Raw genomic sequence first — 25,370 nt, forward strand, 5'->3', positions numbered from 1 at the left:
TGAGCCCACAGCCGGGCATGTGCCCTGACTGGGAATTGAACCATGACCTCCCGGTTCACAGGTCAATGCTCAACCACTGAGCCATCCCAGCCAGGCAGAGCTCTATATTTTTATCATGAAAAACCCCACCTTGCTGCCATGGATTAGGTGCCATGAAAATCTGGAATTGACTAACAAATTGACAAACATCATCACATTAAAACTCTGAAGCCACATATAAAACCTTCAATCTAAAAAGAATATATACACAAGAGAGAGCACACACAGTGAACAGAACTTACAGAAGTAGTGATATGTATAGTTCTATAGGTCTATACCTTTGATTTTCCAATTAAATTTCAAAGGGTTCTGTCCTAATAACATAACATATAGGCTAAAGAAAAGATGAGTGTTATTTTTAAATTACCCCCTTTTCTGCCCAGGCAAATGACAGAAAAAGCCATTACTTCTGAAACCACAATTTTCAGGAAAAGGGAGGGGAAATTTATATGTCATCTCAAAGTTTTAGCAAAATTACCCTAAATGTGATGCTCATGGCATTTTCCTCTCAGGTGTGCTCTTCACAGAACCCAGTGCAATGGGTGTCCGAGCACCACGCATGACATCATGTCCTCATTCAGCTCACAGTTAGGACCAATTCTACTTTCCACCAAAAGCCACAGAAGAATAACTTGAGATTTATACGCGCAAAATGCCTTCCCTTCACGAACACAGACAATATGGTAATAGGAATATATTCATAAGGAGATGTTGCATATAAACTAGATTGGGCGAAGGCTACCACCTGGGAGTGAGTTAAATATTCTGTGGCGCTATGGACACTATACGGGACTAATTGGTGCTCGGGGAGTCACAGAGAGATGCGCCATTGACTGATTCTCAGAGAGAAGCTGATGTTGCAGCAAAATGTCTCAGCATCACTCTAACTGACTCGAGGAAATGATTAACATGCTCTCAAGAGACTTCCTGGCTTTATGGCAAATCCATTCCTTGTTTACACATATACTATTATTTACAGATGGAGCTGTACTAGCATATATTTTTGGTGACATTTAAACCCATTTATGTCTTAGCATCAGGACACACCTTATCATGAGATTATTTATCTGAATAGCATGCTATAAATATAGTTCTTTGGGGAATTAAACTATATTGCAACCCATCTTTTGTATGTTTAAATATCAAGATAATTTTCTACTCCATATGAACATCAGACTTTTCAGGTGTGAGTCCAAGTCAAACTTAAGGTAGAATCCTCACCACACAATGTGTGTCCATGTAGCATAAAGTGAGCTGGGCGTGGCCCCTGGAAATGGTTGTTGTTGTTACTGTCAATGTTAAGCATCGGGATTGGATGCCCACTGGGCTCTGAAACCAACATTTTGTTTTGCTTTGTTTTCTATTCAGAGCTTTTGAACCACATTGCATAGGAGGCTCGCGACAGCTGACTCCTGAAAAAAGGCTTGTTTCTTGTTCATCAGAGGAACTGGAAACCAGCCTTGCTTCCCTACCCTTCTGAGGCGTTGTATTTGCTCGCTCAATTCCTACAACCTTGATGCTTCCATTGACCTGGGTCACTACTACAGCCTCATGTATGACTTCAGACCATGAGACTTCTAAAAGTTTGTAAGAAATTTTACTTTTCCATCTCAGACTGCCGTAGTAATCTGAGTTAAACCTAGATCATTGAACTCTTCTCTTCCCGGAGAACTATACGAAGACATCTCCACGACTAGTCATACTGGTTTATTTATCCCATCAACATCCCTCACGTAAGCAGGATCCTGAACCGTATTTCTGACCCTGCTAGTGCTCTGCCGCTCCATCCTCATCTTAATTGGAAAGCAGAAGTCCCTGAAACACCGTTTGAAATTTTCGTCGAGGAAGGCATAGAGGATGGGGTTCAGGCTGCTGTTGGTGTAGCCCAAGGCGATGCAGAAGTAATAGCTGGAGAGGGCAGCTGTGCTGTGAGAGGTGCTCCCCAGTGCCTCCACCAGAATGAAGATGTGAATGGGGGTCCAGCAGATGATGAAGACGGCCACCACCACCAGGACCAGCCTGGTGATTCGCCGGAGGTTTCGATCTTTCTCTCGGGAGCCGGAGAGGAGTCGGACGCTCTTTAAGCGCAGGATCATCAGGGTGTAGCAGATGATGATGATGATGACGGGGATCACAAAGGCAAAGACGAAGACGCAGATTTTCATGAAGAGGTCCCACCACGAGTAATCGTCATCCGGGAACTGCAAGGAGCACTCGATGACATCCAAGTCTGCAAAAACAACACCACAATACAAAAAGAAAAGTATTATTACCCATATCTTGGTTGCAGGCTGGATCCCCGCCCTGGTCTGGGCTCATGCCAATCAATGTGTCTCTATCATATGGAAGTTTCTCTCTCCCACTCCCTTCCACTCTTCCTAAAAGTCAATGGAAAAATACCCTCAGGTGAGGATAAAAAGAATATATATATATATATATATATATATATATATATATATATATATATACATACATATATTTTCTTCTGATGTTGGAAAACTCTGCTTCAAAAATACCACTAGTATGTTTAAATAAACAGTTCTATTAGTAATGTTTTCTAAACATTTGAATGTGCTCTTAATCAAATATCCCTCAATAAAACACAATGCATCTTTTTATAATTTCAATTACATATACTTTAAAATACAAAAAATATAATCAATTAAGTATCAGATCAAGCCTCTCAGTAATAAAATCTCCTAGAATAACTTGTAATTTTTGAGTCTTTACAAAAACCATTGTCCAAAATAGTTACTATAAAAAATGAACAAGAATATCTTTTAATGTTTGCTATAGTATTTGTAGGACTAAGAAGAGTTAAAATAATTTTTAAAAAATCACTATTATCATAGAAAAAAATAGTTATTAAGCAACTTTTGATGGGTGGCACATTGCAAACACCAGAGTTTAAAAAATATTTTACCCTGATATGATTGTCTAACCACCATACTGTATACTTGAAACCAATACAAAATGATATTGAAAGTAAACTGAAAAAAAGAAAGTGCTATTTTGAAAAGAAGCATTTAAAAATATTTGTTTTGCAATATTGATTGGGAAACCAAATTTGTATATGGTTTGGGTGTAGGCTAAAATATTCAGGATTATTTTTCTTAGACATCACTAAGATGCGTTTGGCTTGTCTGTTGAATCTAGCTTCCTTGAAGGTAGGGAACATTTTTGATTTTTTTGTTTTTTCTGCTTAACTTTTGTGTATTCTAACATTGTCTCTTCCTTGTGGTTGGCCTCAGCTAAGATATGGAAACAACCTAAATATCCATAATATCCATTCATGGATGAATAAAAGATGTGATATATATAATGAAATATTATTCAGCCTTAGAAAGAAAGAAAATCCTGCCATTTGCAACAATATGGATGGACACCTGGTACACATTATGCTAAGTAAAATAAGTGAGATACAAAAAGACAAATACTATATGATCTAACTTATATGTGGAATATAAAATAGTCAAGCTCATAGAGGCAGAGAGTAGAACCGTGGTTTCTAGGAGCTTGTGGGGGGAGAGATGATGGTCAAGGGTACAAACTTTCAGTTATGCAAGTAAATAGGCTCTGGACATTTACTCTGCGTCATAGGCCCAACAGCTAAAATACTGTACTGTAGACTTAAAATTTGCTAAGAGGGGTAGATCTTATGTTAAATGTTCTTAATATGAATACAAAAGTAATAGTAAAGAGGGCAGGAGGAAATTTTGAAAGGTGACAGATGTGTTTATGCTCTTGATGGGGTCATGGTTCCACAGGTATGTAATTATCCCAAAACTTATTGAGTTGTATACATTAAATATGCACAGCTATTTACATGTCAATCACAACATAATAAAGTGCTATTTTTTATTTTTTTTATCTTTATTGAAGAGAGCATTACAGATGTCTCCCATATTTCCACCATTGACTTCCTCCACCCAGTTCCCACTCCACCTCAGGCCTTCACCACACTATTGTCTGTGTCCATATGCATATAAGTTCCTTGCTTAATCTCTGCCCCCTTCCCTCTGAGATCTGTCAGTTTGTGCCATGCTTCCATGCCTTTGGATCTATTTTGTTCATTGGTTGATTAGATCCCACATATAAGTGAGATCATGTGATACTTCACTGTCTCTGAATGGCTTATTTTGCTTAGCACAATGCTCTTCATGTCCCTCCATGCTGTCTCAAAGGGTAAGAGATCCTTCTTTTTTTATAGCTGCATAATATTCCATAGAGTTTTGTTTTTACCCTCACCCAAGGATATGTTTTTATTGATTTGTCTTTTTAGAAAGAGAGGGAGAGGGAGAAGGAGAGGGAGAGAGAGAGGGAGAGGGAGAGGGAGAGGGAGAGGGAGAGGGAGAGGGAGAGGGAGAGGGAGAGGAGAGAGAGAGGGAGAGGGAGAGGGAGAGGGAGAGGGAGAGGGAGAGGGAGAGGGAGAGGGAGAGGGAGAGGGAGAGGGAGAGGGAGAGGGAGAGGGAGAGGGAGAGGGAGAGGGAGAGGGAGAGGAACATCCATCAGTTGCTCCCCGTACACATCCTGACTGGGGATTGAACCCCCAACCTAGGTATGTGCCTGATCAGGAATTGAACCTGCCACCTTTTGGTGTATGGGACGATGCATGGGTCCCTTTTTAGGAAGAAAGAAGAGGAGCAAGGAGGTATCTCAAAATAGCCAGGATACAGTGGAACTGTATTTCATAAACCCATATGCCTATTGTTCCTTACCTTCAGCCCCATTTCTCCAGATTCTGATATCACTTCCGAAATGGGAGACAGGCTGGGCTCTGTATTCAGGTAATGTCACTATCTCAGCTTGTGTTTAAATATGGAAAGGGATACAAAATTGTCTTATTTCTCATCTTGCATGGATTTAGGCATTATATTTCCATTGTCTTTTGCCTTTCCCACTAGATGTGTGTTCTAATCACTCCCAAATTAAGATTTTGTTTCATTAGAAGTACGTTTAAAAAATTAAATGAAAATGCCTGCCCTTACCTTCCCTGACTTTGGTTCCTCCAAGGACAATCGCGGATATGCCAACAGATGAAGACAAGAGCCAAATACAGATATTGATGATCTTCGCATTCAAGGGTGTGCGAAAGTCCAGTGCCTTGACAGGGTGGCACACAGCAATGTATCGGTCCACACTCATCATGGTCAAGGTGAAAATGCTGGTGAACATGTTGTAGTAGTCAATGGAAATGACTATCTTGCACAGCACATCCCCAAAGGGCCAGGAATTCATCAGATAAACCGTGCTCTGGAAGGGCATGGTGGTAGTCACTAAAGCATCAGCCAAAGCCAGGTTAAATATATAAATGTTGGTCGCCGTCTTCATCTTAGTGTATCTAAAAGACAAGAAGTGAGATAATTTCCTTCCATCTTTATGTCAAATCCCTGAGGTAAAAATGTTTGTGAAAGCCTGTGGATTATTGAATTTGCTTTCATTCCTTTATTCTTCAGATATGTATTAAGTATTTAAAATCAGTAAAAGAACTATTCTAGACTTTAGGAGTAATATAAAAATGGCCCCAAATCTCTGACTTTCGCTTTTATTCTACTACTTTGTGCAAAACTTCATTTAAATAAAAAATTAACAGGTAAAGAAAACAGCATAGATAAATAGATGAATATACTAGTTCGTACAGAGCTTCTCAACAGACTTGCATATAATACAGGTCTTTTCAAATTCACTGGCTAAAATACAACTAAGTTTGTTGGTTTTTAATTTGCCACCGTGCACTGGTTTTTCATTTTCAATGCATTCTGTAAACAAAGCAGGCTGAGTCCTTCCCTTATACATGTCACAGCACTAAATGTAATCTGGTACAGCTGGTGAGAAAGAATTCTGTTTTGCTTTAATCCCATCTTGAGTGAGTTTTCAAGCACATAATTTGTTTCATCTTCTAAATGTGGGAAGAGTAATTTAAAAGTAGGTCAGAAAGATTGCCTTTAAGCCCAAATTATTCTTTTCATTACAACGTGAAGTTTAGAACAATTCCATTTTCAACTAAAACCAAATTAAGAAAATTCTCTCACTTAGAGGGATTCCTCAGGGATCTATAGGGCATGAGATGTTCCAAACTATATCAGCAGGCTTTCAGAGGCCAAATGCCAACATATGTTTGGAAAATCCCTAAGTTATTACTTTCTACACACTTCAGGTTTGTAGACGTTATCACAATTAATTCAGCCATCTCCACTGAGCCTTCAAGGAGCCAGGCTTTCTCAAGGTTATGGTCATGACTTTTATTAAAGGTCATTTAAAGGGAGCTATCTTATGGAAAACCATTTCTGCTCTGGCTATAAAATCAATATCAATGGTATTCATTGATCACTGTGTTGGTGTCATTCAAGGCATAAATTTGCCACATGAGAAATTTCTTTTACCATGAAATGATAGAACAGCCTTGACACCCCTTGGAAACAATGTGGTCTAATGTGTAGTCAAATAGTCCCGAGTCTGAACTCATTATAAGACTTTTCTGAGTTTCGGTTCCTGTGAAATAAGGTTAATAAAACCAAAATGGCAATACAAGAGATAAAGGCAGTGAGTGGATGGCCTCATTCAAAATATCTGACACAGAGTATCACATTTCACTCACAGTCTCCTAATTCCACCCCCTACCCTGTCCCCACTCCCAATCTTCCCTTCCTCTCTTACATTCTTAAGAAACATATTTTTTTGTGCTTGAATAAAAGCATCATAAGGACTGGCACTACAGTTAATATCTTTTGTTTTCCATTTTGATGCCCTGTTGGCTAAGCAGTGCATTAATCTGGAGAGTGGGGAGTTTATTTAAAAATATGCTTTTGTCTTACAGTTTTTACTCAAATATTTTTAAATGTCCCATAAGCTTTAGAAAGTAATTCAATGTGCAAGGCCAATGCTCAGAGCATAGGTTTTATAAAGGTGTAGATAACTAAGCAAGTACATTTCCTGAAGCAGAGCCAAATATTTCTAATGAGCACGCTGAAAGGCTATCTGTCCAGACATTGTCTTCTTTAAAATGGTTTTATGCTTGAAAAATGCATCTTACAAGCTGACCTCTTACTTTTTCAACTTTCTCCCTCCAAATCCCTAATGCTAGCCAACATTTGAGCAGGAAATATCTTTGACTTCTACTCTCACATTGTTTCCCTGATATTCTCTTCTTTCTCTATAAAGTTAAACTGATCTCTGCCTTACACGCTTAGGCAGACCGGTGATCTAGTCATGATTTCTCCCAACTGATCGACTTTGGAGAGGTCACTAAGAACCCTGAGCTGCAGTTTCCCAACTATAAAATGGGCAATAGAATGTGTTTCATAAAGTTCCTGAAATAATTAGTAGCATGCACCTGGTCTGGAGAATATGTCTAATTTATTTCATGTTCCCCAGATCCTCTTTCCTCTCTTATGTGGTGGAAGCCTCTGTAAAATTCCCTATTCTGTAAATTTCTCAAAGTCATATAATGATAAGTGGCATGGCAGGAATTCACACCCAGGGGTTTGATCCCAGCTCCCGCATTCTTACCTCTCCCCAGCACCAAACTCAATATGTTGACTTCCATGTATCCTATTTGATACTCAAACTGCCCTTCAAGTTTACCCTGAAGATTTATGTCTTTTCCCCCAGTAGAGGTGAAGAAGGTTAGACTCGGGTAAGTAATTTGTCTAGTGTCAGCAGAGGCAGAGGCTCAGTGGGAGGATCTGGAAGGGGCAGGAGAGCAAGGCCTCTCTCCCACATTTCTGAAAGACAGATGCTTATAGCCCTGCAGCACCACAAAGGGAGAACTAAACGGGTATAATTAAAGCAATAAATAAGCAAAGAGTTCAACAAATATTTATTGACAGTCTTACATCCTACACTGGCCTGGATCCATAAGACAAAACCCTCACCCTCAACGACAGTCTGGTTGAGCTGTTGGGTATTGTCTGTATTTAACCAAAATGAAACAGTAGTTAGTCCTCTGGTCCACTGGTAGAAAAAACAAGTAAGCTTTCTTACTCTGAGAGGATACACAAAATTATTTTCCATGTCATCCACACTGCTTTACTAAAATTCACAAGTATTTCAAGTAAAATGGCATCATCTGGGTGGGCATTTGGGGCTTATGTGGAGAGGCTGGGGGTGGGCTGGCAGCGAGTGGTGGCACTTTTTAGCACACACACCACAGGAGCATATGGCACTAAAAGAGCAAAGTCCGTGGGCTGTCCTCACTAAACCCGACAAAGTTACAAACCTGAAAACAACAGTATGGTGTACCAGCAGAGGCGGGAGAGCAGGCCCAAAAGAGGGGTCAACTAAGGAACTGAGAGCCAGCAGTGAGGCAACATGGCGGAGGGTGTCTCCAGGAGCTACAAATGCTCCCCATGATACCTTAACTCAGGACTTTCCCAGTGTAGTGCTCTTTACAGAGAATCAAGGCATGGCTCTTAGATTGGCAACCATACATGCTCGTGTGATGGCAAAGGGAACCAAGTTATCTGCTGAGGTATCGGGAACCAATGTCACCAGGATGCATTTCCGGGAAAGTGTGACACTAGCAACCCAAGAAACGAGGCACCTGTGGGGGCCATGTTCTGACACAGTGGTCTCAGGGCTTCTGGCTCTTTCCTTGCACCTGCTGTTCTCAGACAACCTGCAGGGGGAAGGTCATTCCTAGATTATTAGAATGTCTTGCTATTGAGGTGTATCGTCCAAGTGTTTTGTTTTTTAATTTAAATCCTGATTCATTAATCAGAAGCTCCTTTTTAGCTTTATGACAGCAGGATAAGTCCACAATCTTGATGGCTAAGCACCAATTACTTAGCACAGGACCTGGTACTTGATAGTTGCTCAGTGAATGCCAACCCTCATTGTCATATTGCTGCTCCTGCTGCTGTTATCATTGCTACTGTCATTAGTAGTTATCTACTTCTGTCCAAATAACCCGTATCACAATCCCATAAGATACCAATGCCTGCATTTTTTTCTGGAGATTATTTTCATTGGTTCTCAGACTCCATGTCTAATAAGTAAAGGAATTCAGGGCTGTCATTCCAAAGCTTCTTAAGGAGCCAGGAATTTCATCAGAGAAAGAATGTGATTCTGAGAATAATGCCACCTCCATCAGCTAAAGGTTGAAAAATATTCTGATTAGTGTGGTCACATATGTGTCATGAGGGTAGACAACATGTGACATGAGGTAAGAGGGCATAGTCCAGAAGTGAACACTGCTGTAACACATTAGCATGCTGCCCCTCGATGGACAAATGCTGCCATGTACTTTATCAAAGGCACTACCCATTTTTCAGGTGCGGGAACTGAATAAAGAGGAAGTAAGTGAATTGCCTGAAACCACAAATTCGTGAGACAGTGGGGAAGTAAAATCTGAGCCTTGTGAGCAGCCATCTAACTACAGTTCCAACATAATGAAAACAACAAACACCTACAAGCCAGCCTTTAACTTATAACACTAGGGCTGCATTAGGAATCTGAAGACCCCCAAAACCAAACCTAGCAGCAGGAAAATTCCGCAGCCCCTGAGAAAGGCAGGCCTTTTAGCCAACAGTGGAAGACTGGCTTAGGGAGAGACAAGTGTTGGCACTCTTCTCTGCATTGCTAACAAAATGATTTACTCATTTTCCTGTGTGTTTGCCAGACACATAGGCTTCTACATTTTATGTTTAAAATGATAAAAAAAATAATGATAGGTATACGGATGTGAATTCTCAGAAGAATTAATTTGAAAACATAATGAGTTTGCTTCATTCAATCCTGTCCATATCTTCAGTTGATCTTGATGAAATTAATCTGTCCTTTCGGACTACTTACTATTGAAATCATGGTCCTTTCCTAAAGGGAAGTAGCTTATTAATATTAGAAGAAGGAGGGAAATTCAGTTATTGTTTCTCCAATGATCTGACTTTGAAATTGCTCCGATCTGTAGTATTCTAAAGGAGTCATATTCCCATAGGCATCAGGCCCCTTCAGTTCTCCAGAATTATTCTCCCAATTCAAAAAGCAAACACTATAAAGAGAACTGAGAAGTGGAGTGTGTCCCTGAGTCCCATGACTGTGGAGACCGCAGTCACCAGGCAGGTAGCCAGAATGGTGGACTTGCATCACCGCACACCCCTGCAGGGTGGTGGCAGGGAAAGGAGAACAGGGGAATGTCAAAGTAATGATTTCCCTGGAATAGTTAGCACCCCAGTAACTGCTCATCCTGTCTGTAATCAGGGCCCTGACTGCCAGAACAATGTTTGAGTACATGCAACTGTGTGCGAAGCGTATTTATAATGGCCAAGAACACCTAGTGGAAAACTACAAATCTCAAATCACTGAAGTTTCCTAGTGTACAGCTATCTGAATACGTATGTAGACATCTTAAATTATTTTCCTTTTTTAAAAAAATATATTTTTATTGATATCAGAGAGGAAAGGAGAGGAAGAGAGAGACAGAAACATCATTGATGAGAGAGATTCATTCATCGGCTACCTCCTACAGGCCCCACACTGGGGATCAAGCCCACAACTGAGCATATGGACTGACTGGAATCAAACTGTGACCTCCTGGTTCATAGGTTGACACTCAACCAATGAGCCACGCTGTCTGGGCTAAATTATTTTTCCATTTTTGTACTGAAAACTGACCTAGCTAAAGTAGGCTAAAGGGTGCTGGCACAGAGGAGATACAGTTACCCTCTTTTGTCCAGAGGAAGTGAGCCATTTATTAGGTGAAAAGCAACATCGTAAAGCACAGAGTTTTGAGTTTTCTTGTGCAGTTAAACGAGTTAATAATGAGTTAATGAGCTCAACAGGAGCTCAGAAAATTGTTCCTGTTGTTACAGCCGATCTCTAAATGCTCATAAATCTAGCCATTCTTAATCTGATGGCTTCCTTGCTCACCTGTAGGCCAATTTCCTTTGGAATCTCTCAATTCCTCACATGTTTTCTGATCTTTTATGAAAAGTCTGACTGGCTTTATCACCAAGCATTTTACAATATTATCCCCACTCCTAAAATTTATTCTTCTTGCATAAGGTTTCCTTATCTAAATCATAAGCCAGCACCCCCTCCAAAGAAAGAAACAAACAAAAAAAAATCATTGGTTGATTTTCTGTTGAGGAATAAATAAACGTTATTCTGAAACCATCTTTTGTTAATACAGGTCTAAACCTGTCTTGCAGCCATACAATGTTAGGTTTTTAGCTGAGCACAGAGCCACCAGGGATGACAATTGAGTGTATCCACAAATTAATATAGAGAAAAGGAGGTGAGAACTGCATAGTTCACATAAAGATACTGTTCTCCCTTGAATGATTAATGGAGAGGTGCTCTCATCCCCAAGGAGAGAGAAGTTCCTCTGGAACGAATGAGAAGATAGGCACCAGGAAAAACTGTCATCTTATAAAGTCAACATAATCAAGAAGTAACCATGGAGACTACAATTTTGCCTGGAGCCTGTTAGAGTTTAGGAGCTCTATACTGATCACCAAGTTATTTTTTGCCTTTTTATCTTTTTTCTTAGGGGGGAGTGTGTGTGTGTTTAATCTCTTATCTCTGAAACAGTTCCACAAAGATTTGGACTTGATCTGCAATCACATGTCTCAGAGGAGAAAATAATTCCATTTAGCTAATCCACATAAACACTTGCAATAAAATCAACTCTCTCCTTTTAGAGGTTGTCAAATGATAAAATTACTTTGAGAAATGCAAGATAGGCCCTTTGTAAATAATTTCTGAAGTTATCTTTGCTATTCTTATTTTAAGGAAATATTTAATATTGAATCCAAAAGAGAATTTAGGATAAAGTAGGACACATTTTTTTAACCAAAGTCTAAGGTAAGACTAATGTTAGATAACAGGGAGTGGCACATGGCTAATTATACAACATACCTCTGCCTTTTCTCTAACGCCTCTCTAGGCATGGTTTGGCAATATTATCTAAGGTGAGCTATGTTGACATTTGAGAGAATACGGAATAAACTACATGCTTATGGTGTGCACATAAACTACAATAATTACAATGAGCACTTCGAGGAGGAGGAATAAAACAGCTGGGAAGGAAAGGAGTCAGGCACTATAGCAGACACTCTGATTGGGTTACTCCACTCTTCCCATACTTCTCCAATTTGGTTATAGCCACACAGTTGTCAGACTGGCACAAGTTCAACCATGAGGCCCAAACTGAACCAGGCAAAGCTTTTCTTTAAATTAAAAAAGAACATACAAAAGGTGGCCCAACGAAGTACTGATGGGGTGGTCATAATAATCTGGCCGGTCATAATAATCAGGCCACTCAGTGTATATCTATAATTATCATGCATATTGAAGCTTGAGGTTTGTGTTTTCTTAAGTAGAACAGGAAGGGAACAGATTGTGTTTAGGGCTGAATTGTGTCCCTTGACCCAAATTCATGTGTTCAAGTCCTAATGCTAAGTCTTCAGAATGGGACTGCCTTGAAAGACAGGGCCTTTATAGAGGTAAAATGAGATAAAATGGGGTCTTAAGATGTGCCCTAATTCGGTATGGCCGGCATCATAAGAAGAGGCTATTAGGACACAGACAGAAGACAATGTGAAGACACAGGGAGAAAATAGCCATCTGCAAGCCAAGGAGAGCGGCCTCAGAAGAAACCAAGCTTGCCAACCCCTTGATCTTGAACTTCTATCCTCCAGGAGTATGAAAAAATAGATGTCTGTTGTTAAAGCCACCTAATCTGTGGTACTTTGTTATAGCAGCCATTGCAAATTAATACAGGCAGTTTCTCTAGAAACTTGAAGTACCTGCAAGATACTCACATAGAGCCATAAGGAAGGAAGGAGGCCAACTGAGTCTGCAGCTAGGTATTAACACCTGGGAGAGAGATTCATGGATTTAGGATTAGTTGGAATTTGCCTGAATATTATGGCCAGAGAAATGGATAATACCATTGAGAGTGGGATGATCAATTTGATGTGCCATCTTGGCCAGGCTACACTCCCCCAATATTCAGTCAAGACCTCACCTAGGTGTTGCTGTAAAGGTATTTTGTAGATGTGGTTAAAGTCCATAATCAGTTGACTTTAAACAAGGGACATTATCCTAGGTAATCTGATGGGCCTCATCCAAACAGTTGAAAGGCCTTAAGAGCAGAGCTGAGGCTTCTCTGAGGAAGACAAAATTCCACCTGGATGCACCTGCCTTCCTTGATGTCCGCCCCATGGGTTCCAGACTTGCCTAGCCAGCCCCACAATGACATGTCAATTCCTTGCAATAAATCTCTTCATATGTACACCCCCTACTGGTTCTGCTTCGCTAGTGGAAACCTGACTAATACAGAGACTATGTCAAGTGAGAACCAAAGAGAGCTAAGAAGGCTCTGGAAAATGTGACTATTTAAGAAACGTAAAAGGAAGAGGAGTCTGTGACGGAGACTAAAGAGAACCTTAAAGGACGTGGAAGGAAGTCAAGAACAGGATGCTGGTGTGGAAAGTGAGGAATGTAAGATCGGTCAAGCACGCCAAGTGTCCATGGAAAACAAGTGATAACCAGCCTCACACGTGAGCATCTGGAATGTGAGCGCCATAACTTTGGTGAAGAACCGCCAGGAAAAGAACCTAAGGGCACCGAGCTGAGGAATAGGCGGAAGACAAGGAAATGAAGAGGAGGAATTATTCCTCCAAGAAGCTGACCTATGACAAACAAGAGGATGAAAAGACATTAGCTAAGGGAACTCAGAAAAATGGAAGCTTTATGGATGTTGATTATTTCTAAGATGAGAAATACTTGAGGATGTCCAGGTGCTTACAGGACAAAAGCAGTAGAAGGGGAGAGATTATGGATAGAAAGGAGATAACTGATATGGCAAAGAAACCTATGGCTGAGAAAATTCAAAACACAGGAGCAGGGATTTGCCTTGGATAGAAGAAGGAAGGAAACTCTTTGAGATGAAAGGGAATTAGGGGAGGGTGACTGCCAGTACATGTAGGTAAGAGAAGGAGTGTTCCTAGCAGGTGGATGATATGGTCAGATAGAGGGCTTGAGGATTAGTACCATTTAAATTAGGTTTTTAAAGTGGGAAATAGTAAAAGGAATGGGATCCTTCTGGAAAATAGGAGACACAGGAAACTAGGCAGAATTCTAGTCGGATGCACTTGAAGCAAGTGGTGTTGCTCTGACAAAGATAAAATTGATTTTATTCTGCAGCATTAAACTAGCTGGGTATAGGAACAAGGAAGATAGGTTACTGGCTTGAACCAGAATTAAGGTTTGATGGGATAGAGTGGCAAAAGGGCAGGAAATCATGGTAGTTGAGTATATTATCAAAGAGGCTGAAGTTATGGCTCCTGGGGTCTAGGCTAGGTAAGAAAAGAAGAAATAGTCTGGGAGAAAATGAAGGAGTGCCAGGTAAGAAGGTATCCCAATGTCTGTAGAAGTGGTATAGAGGAAAATGAATAGCAGAATGGATCACAGCACAGGATCTGGGATCAAGCTGCTGGGATCATTCTAGTCCCACAGTTAGCAAGTTGTGGCGTTAGTCAGTTTATTTAATCTTTCTTTGCCTTACTTTCAACATCTGTTAAGTGGTCATGATAATATACCTATGGCTGTGAAGATTAAATAAAATAATTCAAGCGAAGTAGGTAGCTTTACCAGCCTGGCTTATAGTAAGTGTTCATTAAATTTTAATTATATTTTGCTACGGGAGGAGACAGCTGTCTGCGTGGGAAGTTGCAACGAGAGTGGGAGAATGGATGTTTAATATGTTAGAGGTGGCAAGGTCTGGAGTGTGAGCTGGGTTGCAGGTGAAGAGAAAACAAGTGTCACACCATAGGCACACAGTGTTGGTAGGACCCAAGGATGTGGATCAAAAGCTAAAGAAGAACTTACCTCCCCAAGGTTACAAACCCCAAAGCCTGGAGGGAAGGGTTTGCTGAAAGGCACAAAATTTAAGGTTTTCATAGTGAAAGGTTAATGTGCCCGCATGTTAGGGAATCATGAAAGATGGTACACATTAAATGATGAAAACAATTGAAACTTTAATTTGTAAGGCAGGCTCACAAACAATCAATGCTTGTTCCACAACCCTAACTTTCTCCTCAGGTCTCAGCTGGCCATTAGACTGGCACCTGCACTGCCATCCAAGCACCCGCATTCCATCTCCAGGATGAGTTCCTAGTTGACTGAACTCCACCAGGACCCCTTTGCATGTATATTAAAATCGCGTTCATCTCAAAAGTGAGCCTTCATCTTTCCAAGCAATGTTGCTCAGCCCTCAGCATCGATTTGAATCCATGCTCAGTTCTGATGAGCATCCCAGGGCCCTCTTGAGGCCACCCTCTCCAATTTTCACTCCTTTCTTCACCTGAGCCAATAAAATCCAAGTCCCCCAATTTTTCTTCTGAGGTTTGATTTTCAGTTCTTTGACGATGTATCATTCTGAACAAATTCTAAGTACTCTACAATTCTCTTAGCTATAGATTTATGAGCACTATCATTTCAATAGGCTGGCATTCCAGAATAATAGTATAATTCTTCACTTTTCATTTATTATCCAACATAATCACCAACTAATTGAGAATGAGGTGGAAGGATGGAAGATGTTTTTATGTGAACTATCTAACTGCTTTTGTATTTGTAGCTAAATGTATCCCCTTCTAACAAATTTAGTCCTGGATATATATATATATATATATGTAATATGCTAATTAGACCGAATGCCTTCCGGACATTCTTCCGGACAAAGCCACGGTGGTGGGGGCCAAGGCAGAGGTGGTTAGGGGTGATCAGGCCAGCAGAGGAGGGCAGTTAGGGGTGACCAGGCTGGCAGGGAAGGGCGGTTAGGGGTGATCAGGCTGGCAGGCTGAGGCAGTTAGGGGTGATCAGGCCAGCAGGCAGAGAGGTTAGGGGCAATCAGGCAGGCAGGGGAGCAGTTAGGGGCATCAGGCAGGCAGGCAGAGTGGTTAGGGGTGATCAGGCAGGCAGACAGATGAGCGGTTAGGAGCCAGTGGTCCCAGATTGGAGAGGGTGCAGGCTGGGCTGAGGGACACCCCCCTCCCGTGCACAAATTTCATGCACCGGGCCTCTACAATGATTCTTTTTTCTTTTTGACATGTCTAATGTTCTCCATTGTCTTTGCACGTATTTTAGGATTTTTCATTGTTTTTAATCCTAGTCTACAGGGCCATATAAAAAGTTGTAGAGCAGCTAAAGAAACTCTTCTCAGGCAAAAACTTCAGGTGCTCATTCAAATGACAATAAGCTGTATCTGTTTTACTGAAGCACGTAAATACAGTATGAGTAGGAGCAGAGTTGGACTTTTTCTTAGCGACCTCTTTTTGTGTAACAATCTTTTATTACAAAACAACAGCCTCTGTATCAAAGATCTTTTAAAAATGTTAATTATAATATAAAACACAGCTGTCTTTTCTTTTCTTTTTGTTACTATAATCTTCTCTCTAATGAGAGCAGCCCTGAAATTACTAATGACTTGGAAAAACAATTTGCTTTTAAAATATTCTCCCCTTCTGTAGCCTTTACTCATCACTGATAGAATTCCTGTAAATGCAATAAGCAATTATGGAAACCAAGGGTACCAAGCTACAGACACTAATTGTAGGTAAAATGAGCTTTATAATGTATTTGGAGGTCTAAATAATGGTTTTTAGTTTCGGAGCATGGGTGAAGATAAAAGACCTGACATTCCCAAGCCAAAAGAAAAAAGCATCCGTATGACAATGATTTCCCAAGAGAATCAGACTCCAGCTACTGTAGATACTGTTCTGAAAGTTCATAATAAGTAAAAAGCCTGTTTTAAAACTAAAGTCAGGATAAAAAGAAGAAATTAGTTCCTCAATTTTTAATGCCCCTAACCAGAGTGACTTGCACATTTTATTTCACAGGATACTCTCCAAGCAATGTAAGCTTCTTATTCCCTCCCAAAGGTGCATCACCAGGGCATTAAGTCTCCCAAAAGTGAAACACATACATCTCAAGGGGCAACCAGAACAAAGTTGTATTTTTCTTCTTTTTCTTTGTTGAAAGAGGCCAAAGTAAGAATAACTTCACTTACCAGAGCATTAGCATTATGTGGATAGCTGGATATTTATTATTGGAAGTAGGAATCAACAGAATCCCACAAAAGAATAATAAAATAAAACCTTCAATTTCTCACGGTGGAGAATTAAAAAAAAGCAATTTTTTTTTTTTAAAACTTCCACCACCCATACATACTCCAGAGATAAATATTAGATGACTTATTTACAAAAGTCCCTGATGGGCTAAACAAATAGCATTTCAGTACTAAAAAAGGCTCACGCGTGGATACCAAACAACCTTAAATAGTAGATTGGTTTTCGCTTCATAAAACTTAGTACTAACCTGATGAATCAAGGAAATTCTGATTTATATACAGTGTACTCGGTGGGTCTGAATTTATCTTAAAAAACCATTTTCAAAGAGCAAACAAAGTGCTCCCAACTGGCCCAGGCAACCAAGCAAAGGGCCAAGCAAATGGACTGGTTTTCTCTCCGGGAGCATTGGCCTTGGTCCACACCCTGGTACTTACCTGTCCAGAGTTTGAGAATGAGGTGGAAGGATGGAGGGGTTGGGGAAACGAGGAAACTCACATGCTCAAGAATCTCTGGCCGCTGGGATTCGCCCTGTGTGAACCTCGCAGTCCCCACCAAAAACTCTCCCTGGAAATCGTTCATGTCTAAGAGGCCACCCTCTGAGACTCTCCCGAGCCCCGCACAGACGGTATAGAGTCCCCACCACCTGGCTGGCTCCCCATCGCAGGTCTGGGTGGTGGGCCCTCCCTCCTGCCTCTGCCCACTGACGCGCCCGGACCCTGCGCTCACCGGATGATCACGAACATGACCAGGGAGTTTCCCACCAAGCCCACGACGAACACCAACGAGTAGACCGCCGTGATGATGACCGGGATGGCGGGGGAGATGTAGGCGGCTTCCAGCGGCGTGTCCTCGGAGCCCGAGCTGCTGTTGCTGTCGGGCTCGGCCCAGCCCGGGACCCCGCCGCTGCCGTTGGGGAGCAGGCAGGTGCTCGGCGCGCAGGTGGGGCCGGGATCCCCGCGGAAGATCTGAACTGGGGACTCCATGGCCGCAGGTGGAGCGTGAGGACAGGCTGCACCTCCGGGGCTGCGGGAGCGGAGAACGAGCTGGTCCTGGGGAGGCAAACTTTGCCCGCGTCAGGCTTCGCGCAGGGAGGCCGGTGGGGCGGGGGGTCTAGGGCCCGCTGTCGCCCACCAGGGCCGCAGGTCCCCAGGGCGGGACCAGGAGCAGGACGCCTAGCTGTCACCCTCGGGAACAGGCGCGCTGCTGGGTGGCGGGTGGGGTGGAGGGCTCTCGCTCTTTTTCCCTAGCTCCAGAGAAGCCCCCCTTTCCTAGGCATTGTCCCCTGGCGGGCAGGTCCTCAGCCTGCCGCTCTGAGCCCCCAGGGACAAGGGACCTCGAGTGCAGTGTCCTCGCTCCCAAGGACTGCGCCCGCCAAGCCCTAAGCTCACCTCTGGCTCTCGGAGACGCGCCGCGCGGAGAGGTCCCGACGGGTGATGAACAGCGCGTGCCCGGCTCGGGCTCGGCTCTCAGGGTCGCCACGCACCCGCCGCACTGCGCAGGCTCTCGGACCCCGCGCCCCGCTGTGCCCCAGGGCCCTTCGCAGCCCAGCGCGGGGCTCCCGGGACTGGCGGCGCTCAGCCGGGCGGGACGCGCGAGTACGTGGCGGGCGGGCGCGAGGGGCGCGCGGGCGGGGAGCTCGGGTGGCGCGCTCGCCCCACCCGGGGGCCGCGCCCCGTCCTGCCCACTCACAACCTGCCGAGGGGTTGGGGCTTCGGCCCCGCGCCCCAAACTCGCCCTGCGGGCTCACCCTTCTAGGAAGTTCCCAGACCCTCCCCACAGCCTCATTGGGAGGGCTCTGCAGTCTTCCCACCATCCCAATCCAGGGAGCCGCTAAATCGTTTACACTGAGCAGTAAGGAAGCAGGTGCCTAGTTAGTGCGAGTACTATTCACTTGGATTATTCTGGATATGCCCAGAATTTGTTGTAGGCATAGTTTCCAGCACACACCTTCTTTCAGGGGCGGAGAGACAAACGTAGGCTTGCTTATTTGAATGACCCATCCAAATACAGTAGCAAAATCATCCAATTAGAATAAGACAGGTCATAAAACAGTAATGATTTAATATGCATAAATAGAATATCTCTGTTCCTTTCAGGATCCTCGAACTGGGACAGCCCACAGACTGAGTCTTGCAGGTATTCCCTGTACTGTGTGGAATTACCTGCAGAACAAAACACTCCTTAGGGCCCAGTGTTGATCCACTGTAGGTGAGAATGCCTCTTTCTTTTACATCCATCCATGCGGCCTCACATCCTGACTATAGCGCCTTCTCTATGATGCCTCTGAGAACCTGAACCCCCCTAGAGAAATCCAGTCACCATCATTTCATTGGGTAACTCTGCCAGTCCAAGGGACCACGGTCAGATTCTGCTGGGTGTAAGAGGCCCTCAGGCAAAGGGACTCATGGGACAATGGCTAAAGGTAGGACAGCAAAGGAGGGCTGGAGGAGGGGAGCCAGGATTCCACCACTGAGGTGGGGATCCTGAGAAGAATGGGGACTTCCCCTTGTCTAATTCGGTATTGGAGTCTGGATGCCAGGAGACCAAGGCACCTCCTTTTCTCAGCTGGATTCCTGTGTAAGACTGACTTCTTGAGACAAATACAGCCCCCACTGCGTCCCACAGCTCACATCCATGCCCACATGCAGACACCATAATGGCTGATACAGGAATTCCATCCATCAGCTGACAGCAGAAGAGGGCTCCTATCTCCCAAAGAAGGATTTTAACCTACAGAGTCTTACCACAGCCTCTAAATGCGCAGTTCTCTTGAGCGGTGTGATATGAAGAGCAAAAGAGCTTCCCTTTGCCCATCAATCCCCTTCAACCTTGGACACCTTAGACATTTTGAAAATAAATATTATGAAATCTTATATTTCTTTTAAGTCTGATTGCAAACATCAGCTTTCACAAAACATTGCACCTGCTGAGATCTCCGTGAGTCTGAGAGCCCCCTCTCCCTTAGGAAGATGGCAGAGGAATCTTCTCCAGACGTCTGGGGGCTCACTTCCTGCTGGTGAGATCCTGGGCTACCTCCAAATCAGCCCAGCAAGATGTTTTGTTTGAAGTTCACAAAAAGTAAGAGGTACCTAATTCAGAAAGTAAAAATAATATATTAGGAAAATAGCTGGGAAGGGCAAAATGATCCATTTATCTTTCTGCATATCTGTGACCTATTTGGCTCCTTATTTATTTACTAGAGGCCTGGTGCACGAATTCGTGCAAGGGTGGGGTCCCTCAGCCTGGCTGGCAATCGGGGTTAATCAAGGCCATGGGAGGTTGGCTGTGGGAGTGCATCTGCCCCCTGGTGGTCAGTGTGAGTCATAGCAACCAGTCGTTCGGTCATTCGGTCACTTAGCCTTTTATATATATAGATGATTCTATGCATTGAAGATACAATTGGTCTGTGCTACACACTTTTGAAACTGTGCTTATAATATCTGTCCTCCTTTTGCAATCATTTACCATGTGGGTTAGTTTTGGGGTTGGGTTTTGTTTTGTTTCATTTTGCACTCAGGTGGCTCACACAGCTGTTAATATTAGAGTTGGGTTTAAACACAGATTTTTCTGGCTCTTGGCATATGCTGAGTGAACAGAATGATTTCATGTAACAGAAGAAATGCAGAACCACTCTTTTCCAAACGACAATAAATACTGGAGGAGGTATTTAGCAAGATCCTTCTTAAGTGGTAAGGTTTCTGCAGCATTTGCTCATCAGCTTAATTCCCACCCCCCTCCCCATTTTCACCGTGTTATCCTTATTCCCTTGCATGCCTCTAACTGCCCTTTATCTCTCCAACACTGACTCTCTCCAGCATTAGATGGTCCTACACCGTGTACATAATTAAATGCCTCACAGGTGCCTTAAACACAGCCTCAGAAACCCAAGCTCATTATGTTCCCCTCAAGCTTGTTGTGATTTCTCCTATACTTTTTTTCAGTTAATGACACCATCATTCACTTGGTCACCCAAGCATAAGCCCATAGTAATTCTAGGCTCTTCCTTCTTAACTTCCATATACACTCAAACCACAAGTTGTACCAACTTAATTTCCTAAATGGTTCTCAAAACTCTCATCTCCTCCCTATTTTCTCAGCAATTGCCTTGATTTGGGGTTGAATCATCTCTCACAATAGCTTTACCGTGGTTCTTTTTTCAAAATGCACCCTCCTCAAATCCGTGAAGTACCACTCTTCCACCAAGCAATCCACCCACAACCCCAGCACAGCCTCTGTCTGTGCAGCACTTGACTTTGTGACTCCCCACTTCCATCTCCTCCATTCTCCACCTGGTTTTCACCTTAGCACCGTTAGTGCTGGTGACACTGCAAGCATACAACTATGTGTCAGGCTTTCATGCCTTTGTATGTGTGCTCCCATGCCTTTTCTTCCTGATAAATTCTTGCTCACTAATGTGGCACACTAAGATGCCTTTTTGTTATAGTGGTGCCCTTGCAAGACATTTGGTCCTGTCCAAAAGGTCTGCTGAGACAACTGGACCACACCAAAAGGTCCTTGATATTTGGTCCTTGATATTGGATCCTGTCCAAAATGTCCATAAAGACAATAGTCATCTACCTAACCCCATGTGTCATTATCAAATAGCTACCAAGATGAGAAGGGCTACTGTTGGCAATATAACCACAACACATTGGACCAATAAAACATGATAGCTTTTTTTAAATGTATTAATTCTGTAAACCCAAAGTATAAGTAAACCTTATGGGTTATTTGAACTCAGGGGTTCTTTGTAAGCATGGATGTTTTAAACAGGACCATTTGACATAGACCAAATATGCTCATGTAGGCTTTTGGTAGGATCAAATTTCAAGGACATGTTGGTGCAGACCGAATGTCGCCATGAGTATTTTGGACAGGACCAAGTAGCCACTGTTCTAATAGTGCATGATATTGATTCAGTATGGAATTTTTCACACCTCCTCTTGCCCCTCTAATACATTCTACAAATTAAAGATAAGTGATGTCTCAAATATCCCAAATCTGAGACCACCACTCTCTTGCCTAAGTTCCTTCAATGGTTCTCTATTACTCTTAGGCTGAAATCCAAAATCTTAAACGTATTTGTTAGGGCCCAGAGTGACCTGGGCCTTGACTGCCATTTTGTCTTCTGTCATACTTCATTGGCTACGAGGCTCAGGTACCTTGGCTTCCCCGAAGTTACACAAATGTGCCCTACTCCTGTGCATCCATGTCCTTCACATATGTTGTTCCCTGCCTAGAATGGTCCCTTTCTGTCCCTTTACCTGGAGAGCTACCACATAATCTTTATATGTCAGCTTCAATGCCACTTGTCAAGATCTTCCCTAATGCTTTTGCATGTCTGGTCTACAGGGCCCCTACAAACATGTGCAGGTTGCACACCTGCAATAACTCACAGGGTGCCTTCATGCCAAAGACACTAAGGGGATTGAATATTAATTATGGCAATTTAACAGATATTAGTAAAGTGTCTTGAAGAAGGAGAGTCATTTTGGCTATTCTGTTTTATTCAACACCTTTCCTACATAACACCAGAGTTAATTATATCCTATCTAATAACAGACAAAGATGCAAATTGACCATACCTTCGCTACACCCACCATGGCTAATCAGAGCAATATGCAAATTAACTGCCAACAAAGATGGCGGTTAATTTGCATATGTAGGTGTGAAGCGGCGGAGCGAAGACTGAAGGCAGCTCCAGCAGAGCAGCAAAGGCTTGAAGGCGGCTCTGGCTGGAGTGAAGGCCTGGGTCCTGGGTGCCAGAGGAAAACCGATGCTGGCAGCCAGGGGAAGGGAAGGCCTATTGCACGAATCTTTCCCTGCAACAGGCCTCTAGTTTGTTAATTATTAAGTGTCCATAATTTTTTTTTAAATTTAGAGTCTGCCTCTCACACCAAATTATACATCCCCTTGGGAAAGAGATTGCTTTTGTCATATCTTCTGTTGCACCCTGAAGTCCTGCCTTCTCATCTGCCACTGGGGGACGTTAGCAATACCTAGTGAGTGAAGTAATGTGGAGCTGGCTGCATTCTGGCTTTCCTCGAGGCTGTGTGGGCTGCACATGGAGTCTTAAGCAAACATAACTGCTTCTTTCAGCTATAAACTCATTGCAGGTTGATCTCTGTTGTTAGATCCACAAGGAAGTGAGTTGATCACAATTTGCCAATGTGTTTTCAAGTCCATATGACAGAAATGCCCAAGTATCCACCACTCAAGATGCTTTGTAGCATTAACCAATAAAAAAAATCACTGAAAACACATTTTTTCAGCTTTAAGTGTGCTTTACTTGTAGTTATAAGCAGTGTTTGCATGGAGCAGAATGACAGAGATAAAATCCTAGTAAGTTAAATAATATGTGCTTTATGTCCATGTATAACAATGTACAGCATTTTAGCAGTTTAATTTTCCTTTCTATTTTATAAGCTTTCCTCCAATATTATGATAAAATCTCATACTCCTGATGACCTACCTCCACATGAGCAGCTTTCCTCACTGTGCTCAGAGACACAGGCCAGGTTCCCCTGGCAACCAGAGTGGCCTGAGGCCCTATTAATGCTCTGCCCATTTTGGCTTTATTTCACCATTAATTTGGTAAAAAAGAAAAAAAAAAAGGGAGTATTCAAATGAAACAAAACTACTTTTGTCATAATTAGTACATTTTTTTGCCTTCAAAAGACCGTCTAACTAGTGGAGGTATCCCAGCAATGATCAAAATTAGAATATCACCTTATACTTTAAAAGTCTCAGGCAGAGTTCTATATTTTGTTTTCATTCCAGAAATATTTTCTCAGCAAAACCCCTCTGCACACATTATACAGGGGTGGGAAAAAGTAGGCTTACAGTGGTGAGTACAGGAAACAAGAGTTTATTATTGTATTATTACTTATTTATTAAGTATTATATTACTTATTTGTATTATTATTATTTTGTATCCTTACTTATGACATCTTTTAGGTAATAATGACTGGTAATTTAACCTACTTTTTCCCATACCTATATATTTGTAAGAAGGTCTAGAGTTTGAATTATTGTAATTGTACTAACTTGAAAACTCCTTTGAAGTTTTTCACCTCTTTAAAACCTTACCTAAATCTTTTCAAGTAATACCGTTTTCATTCTTTATTTTTGTCCTTGCACAATACCATCTCCTATATCTGATAATAGGTGTAAATGAAGGAGGAGAAAGAGAAACAGACACAGAGAAGTCAAGAGAGGAGAGGATTTTAGGAAGTAGAGTTAATCAAGTGTCCACACGACAGAAACTGTAAAGAAGATATTTGATAAAGAGAAAACCACTGGGGTCCAAGCATAATACCTAATTAAAATTATTATTTATATTCGAGCAGCAGAATGGAAATGAATTGACAAGAAAACAATGAAAGTCGGAAGACCCACTTGGTATTAGAGTTCCCTGTTGAAGAAATTCTTACATTGGCAGAGGGTTATGTCAGGGGGGTAGTGTGAAAGACACTTGCCTTTTCTGCCTTGCCCTGAGGCCCTTTCTCACTTTACATCACACTGTAGGAGCAGAAAAGCCCACCCATCTGGGTTGACTGCTGAGTGAGAGGCCTGTGAACTCCAGGGGTGGGGGTTCCCTCCATGTATTAGACAAGGTCCCAGGCTTTTGGCCTATGAGATGTTTGGGAGTCAAGGACTTAGCCCTGGGTCATGAAGACACCAGCTTTTGTTTTCCCACAACCATGTGGATATTCTTTATTTGCCCCTGTGTATCCACTCTCTATCTTCTCCACTCTGCTCTGTGCCTAAAAGGTTCTGGTTGGGTCCAGGTATGGGAACACTCTGGCAAAAGATCAGAGGGCAGACAGAGTGAAGTCCTATTTTTGTCCCAATGCCCTCCCACCAGGACTCTGCATCCCTTGCTGAAGGGCAGAGCTCCTGCCTAGTAGCCCACCCTGGGTGGCTAACCTCTCAAAACCAAGAATTCTTCCTACCTCTTGCCTATTTAGGCCAAGGAGTGGAAGAACTCCCTCCCGCTTTTCTCACGGGGGTACTGAATTCATCCTTTCTTTGTTTCCTTCAGCTTTTTCCACACCTTATAAATATCCCTTTATTAAAGGTGTTGGTTTGTCTCCTTTTAGGACCCACATTCCGTGATTCGTGTGGGAACTTTGCTGGTTGTACTCACCCTGCTGCAAGGAGGAAGCTGGGGAGTAGCAATGCATTCGTCGCCCTGTTCGTGCTTAACCCACATCATAGAGAAGGAAGTTGGTTCTGACTTACTTTAAGCTCCTT

At 42.5% G+C, this 25,370-nt stretch overlaps 1 protein-coding gene across 1 annotated transcript; it reads right to left on the bottom strand.

The window, feature by feature from the left end:
- Positions 1 to 18,697, bottom strand: OPRK1 (opioid receptor kappa 1). The gene is made up of 4 exons (XM_036338209.1): positions 18,503 to 18,697; positions 17,841 to 18,163; positions 5,028 to 5,380; positions 1 to 2,269 (listed from the first exon to the last, which is right to left on the bottom strand). Exons 2-4 carry the CDS (start codon positions 18,095 to 18,097, stop codon positions 1,737 to 1,739), a joined length of 1,143 nt encoding a protein of 380 aa, XP_036194102.1. The 5' UTR covers positions 18,098 to 18,163; positions 18,503 to 18,697; the 3' UTR covers positions 1 to 1,736.
- Positions 18,698 to 25,370: the final 6,673 nt, after the last annotated feature.

The sequence above is a fragment of the Myotis myotis genome, unplaced genomic scaffold, assembly GCF_014108235.1.
Source record: "Myotis myotis isolate mMyoMyo1 unplaced genomic scaffold, mMyoMyo1.p scaffold_m19_p_16, whole genome shotgun sequence".
In the NCBI taxonomy this organism is placed as follows: domain Eukaryota; kingdom Metazoa; phylum Chordata; class Mammalia; order Chiroptera; family Vespertilionidae; genus Myotis; species Myotis myotis.

What these genes read in the sequence shown, in the direction of transcription:
- OPRK1 (XM_036338209.1), bottom strand. Translation starts at nt 18,097, where the DNA reads ATGGAGTCCCCAGTTCAGATCTTCCGCGGGGATCCCGGCCCCACCTGC. An exon ending in GTCATGTTCGTGATCATCCG is followed by an intron (nt 5,381 to 17,840) that starts GTGAGCGCAGGG and finishes CTTGTCTTTTAG; the next exon opens with ATACACTAAGATGAAGACGG. An exon ending in AGGAACCAAAGTCAGGGAAG is followed by an intron (nt 2,270 to 5,027) that starts GTAAGGGCAGGC and finishes TTGTTTTTGCAG; the next exon opens with ACTTGGATGTCATCGAGTGC.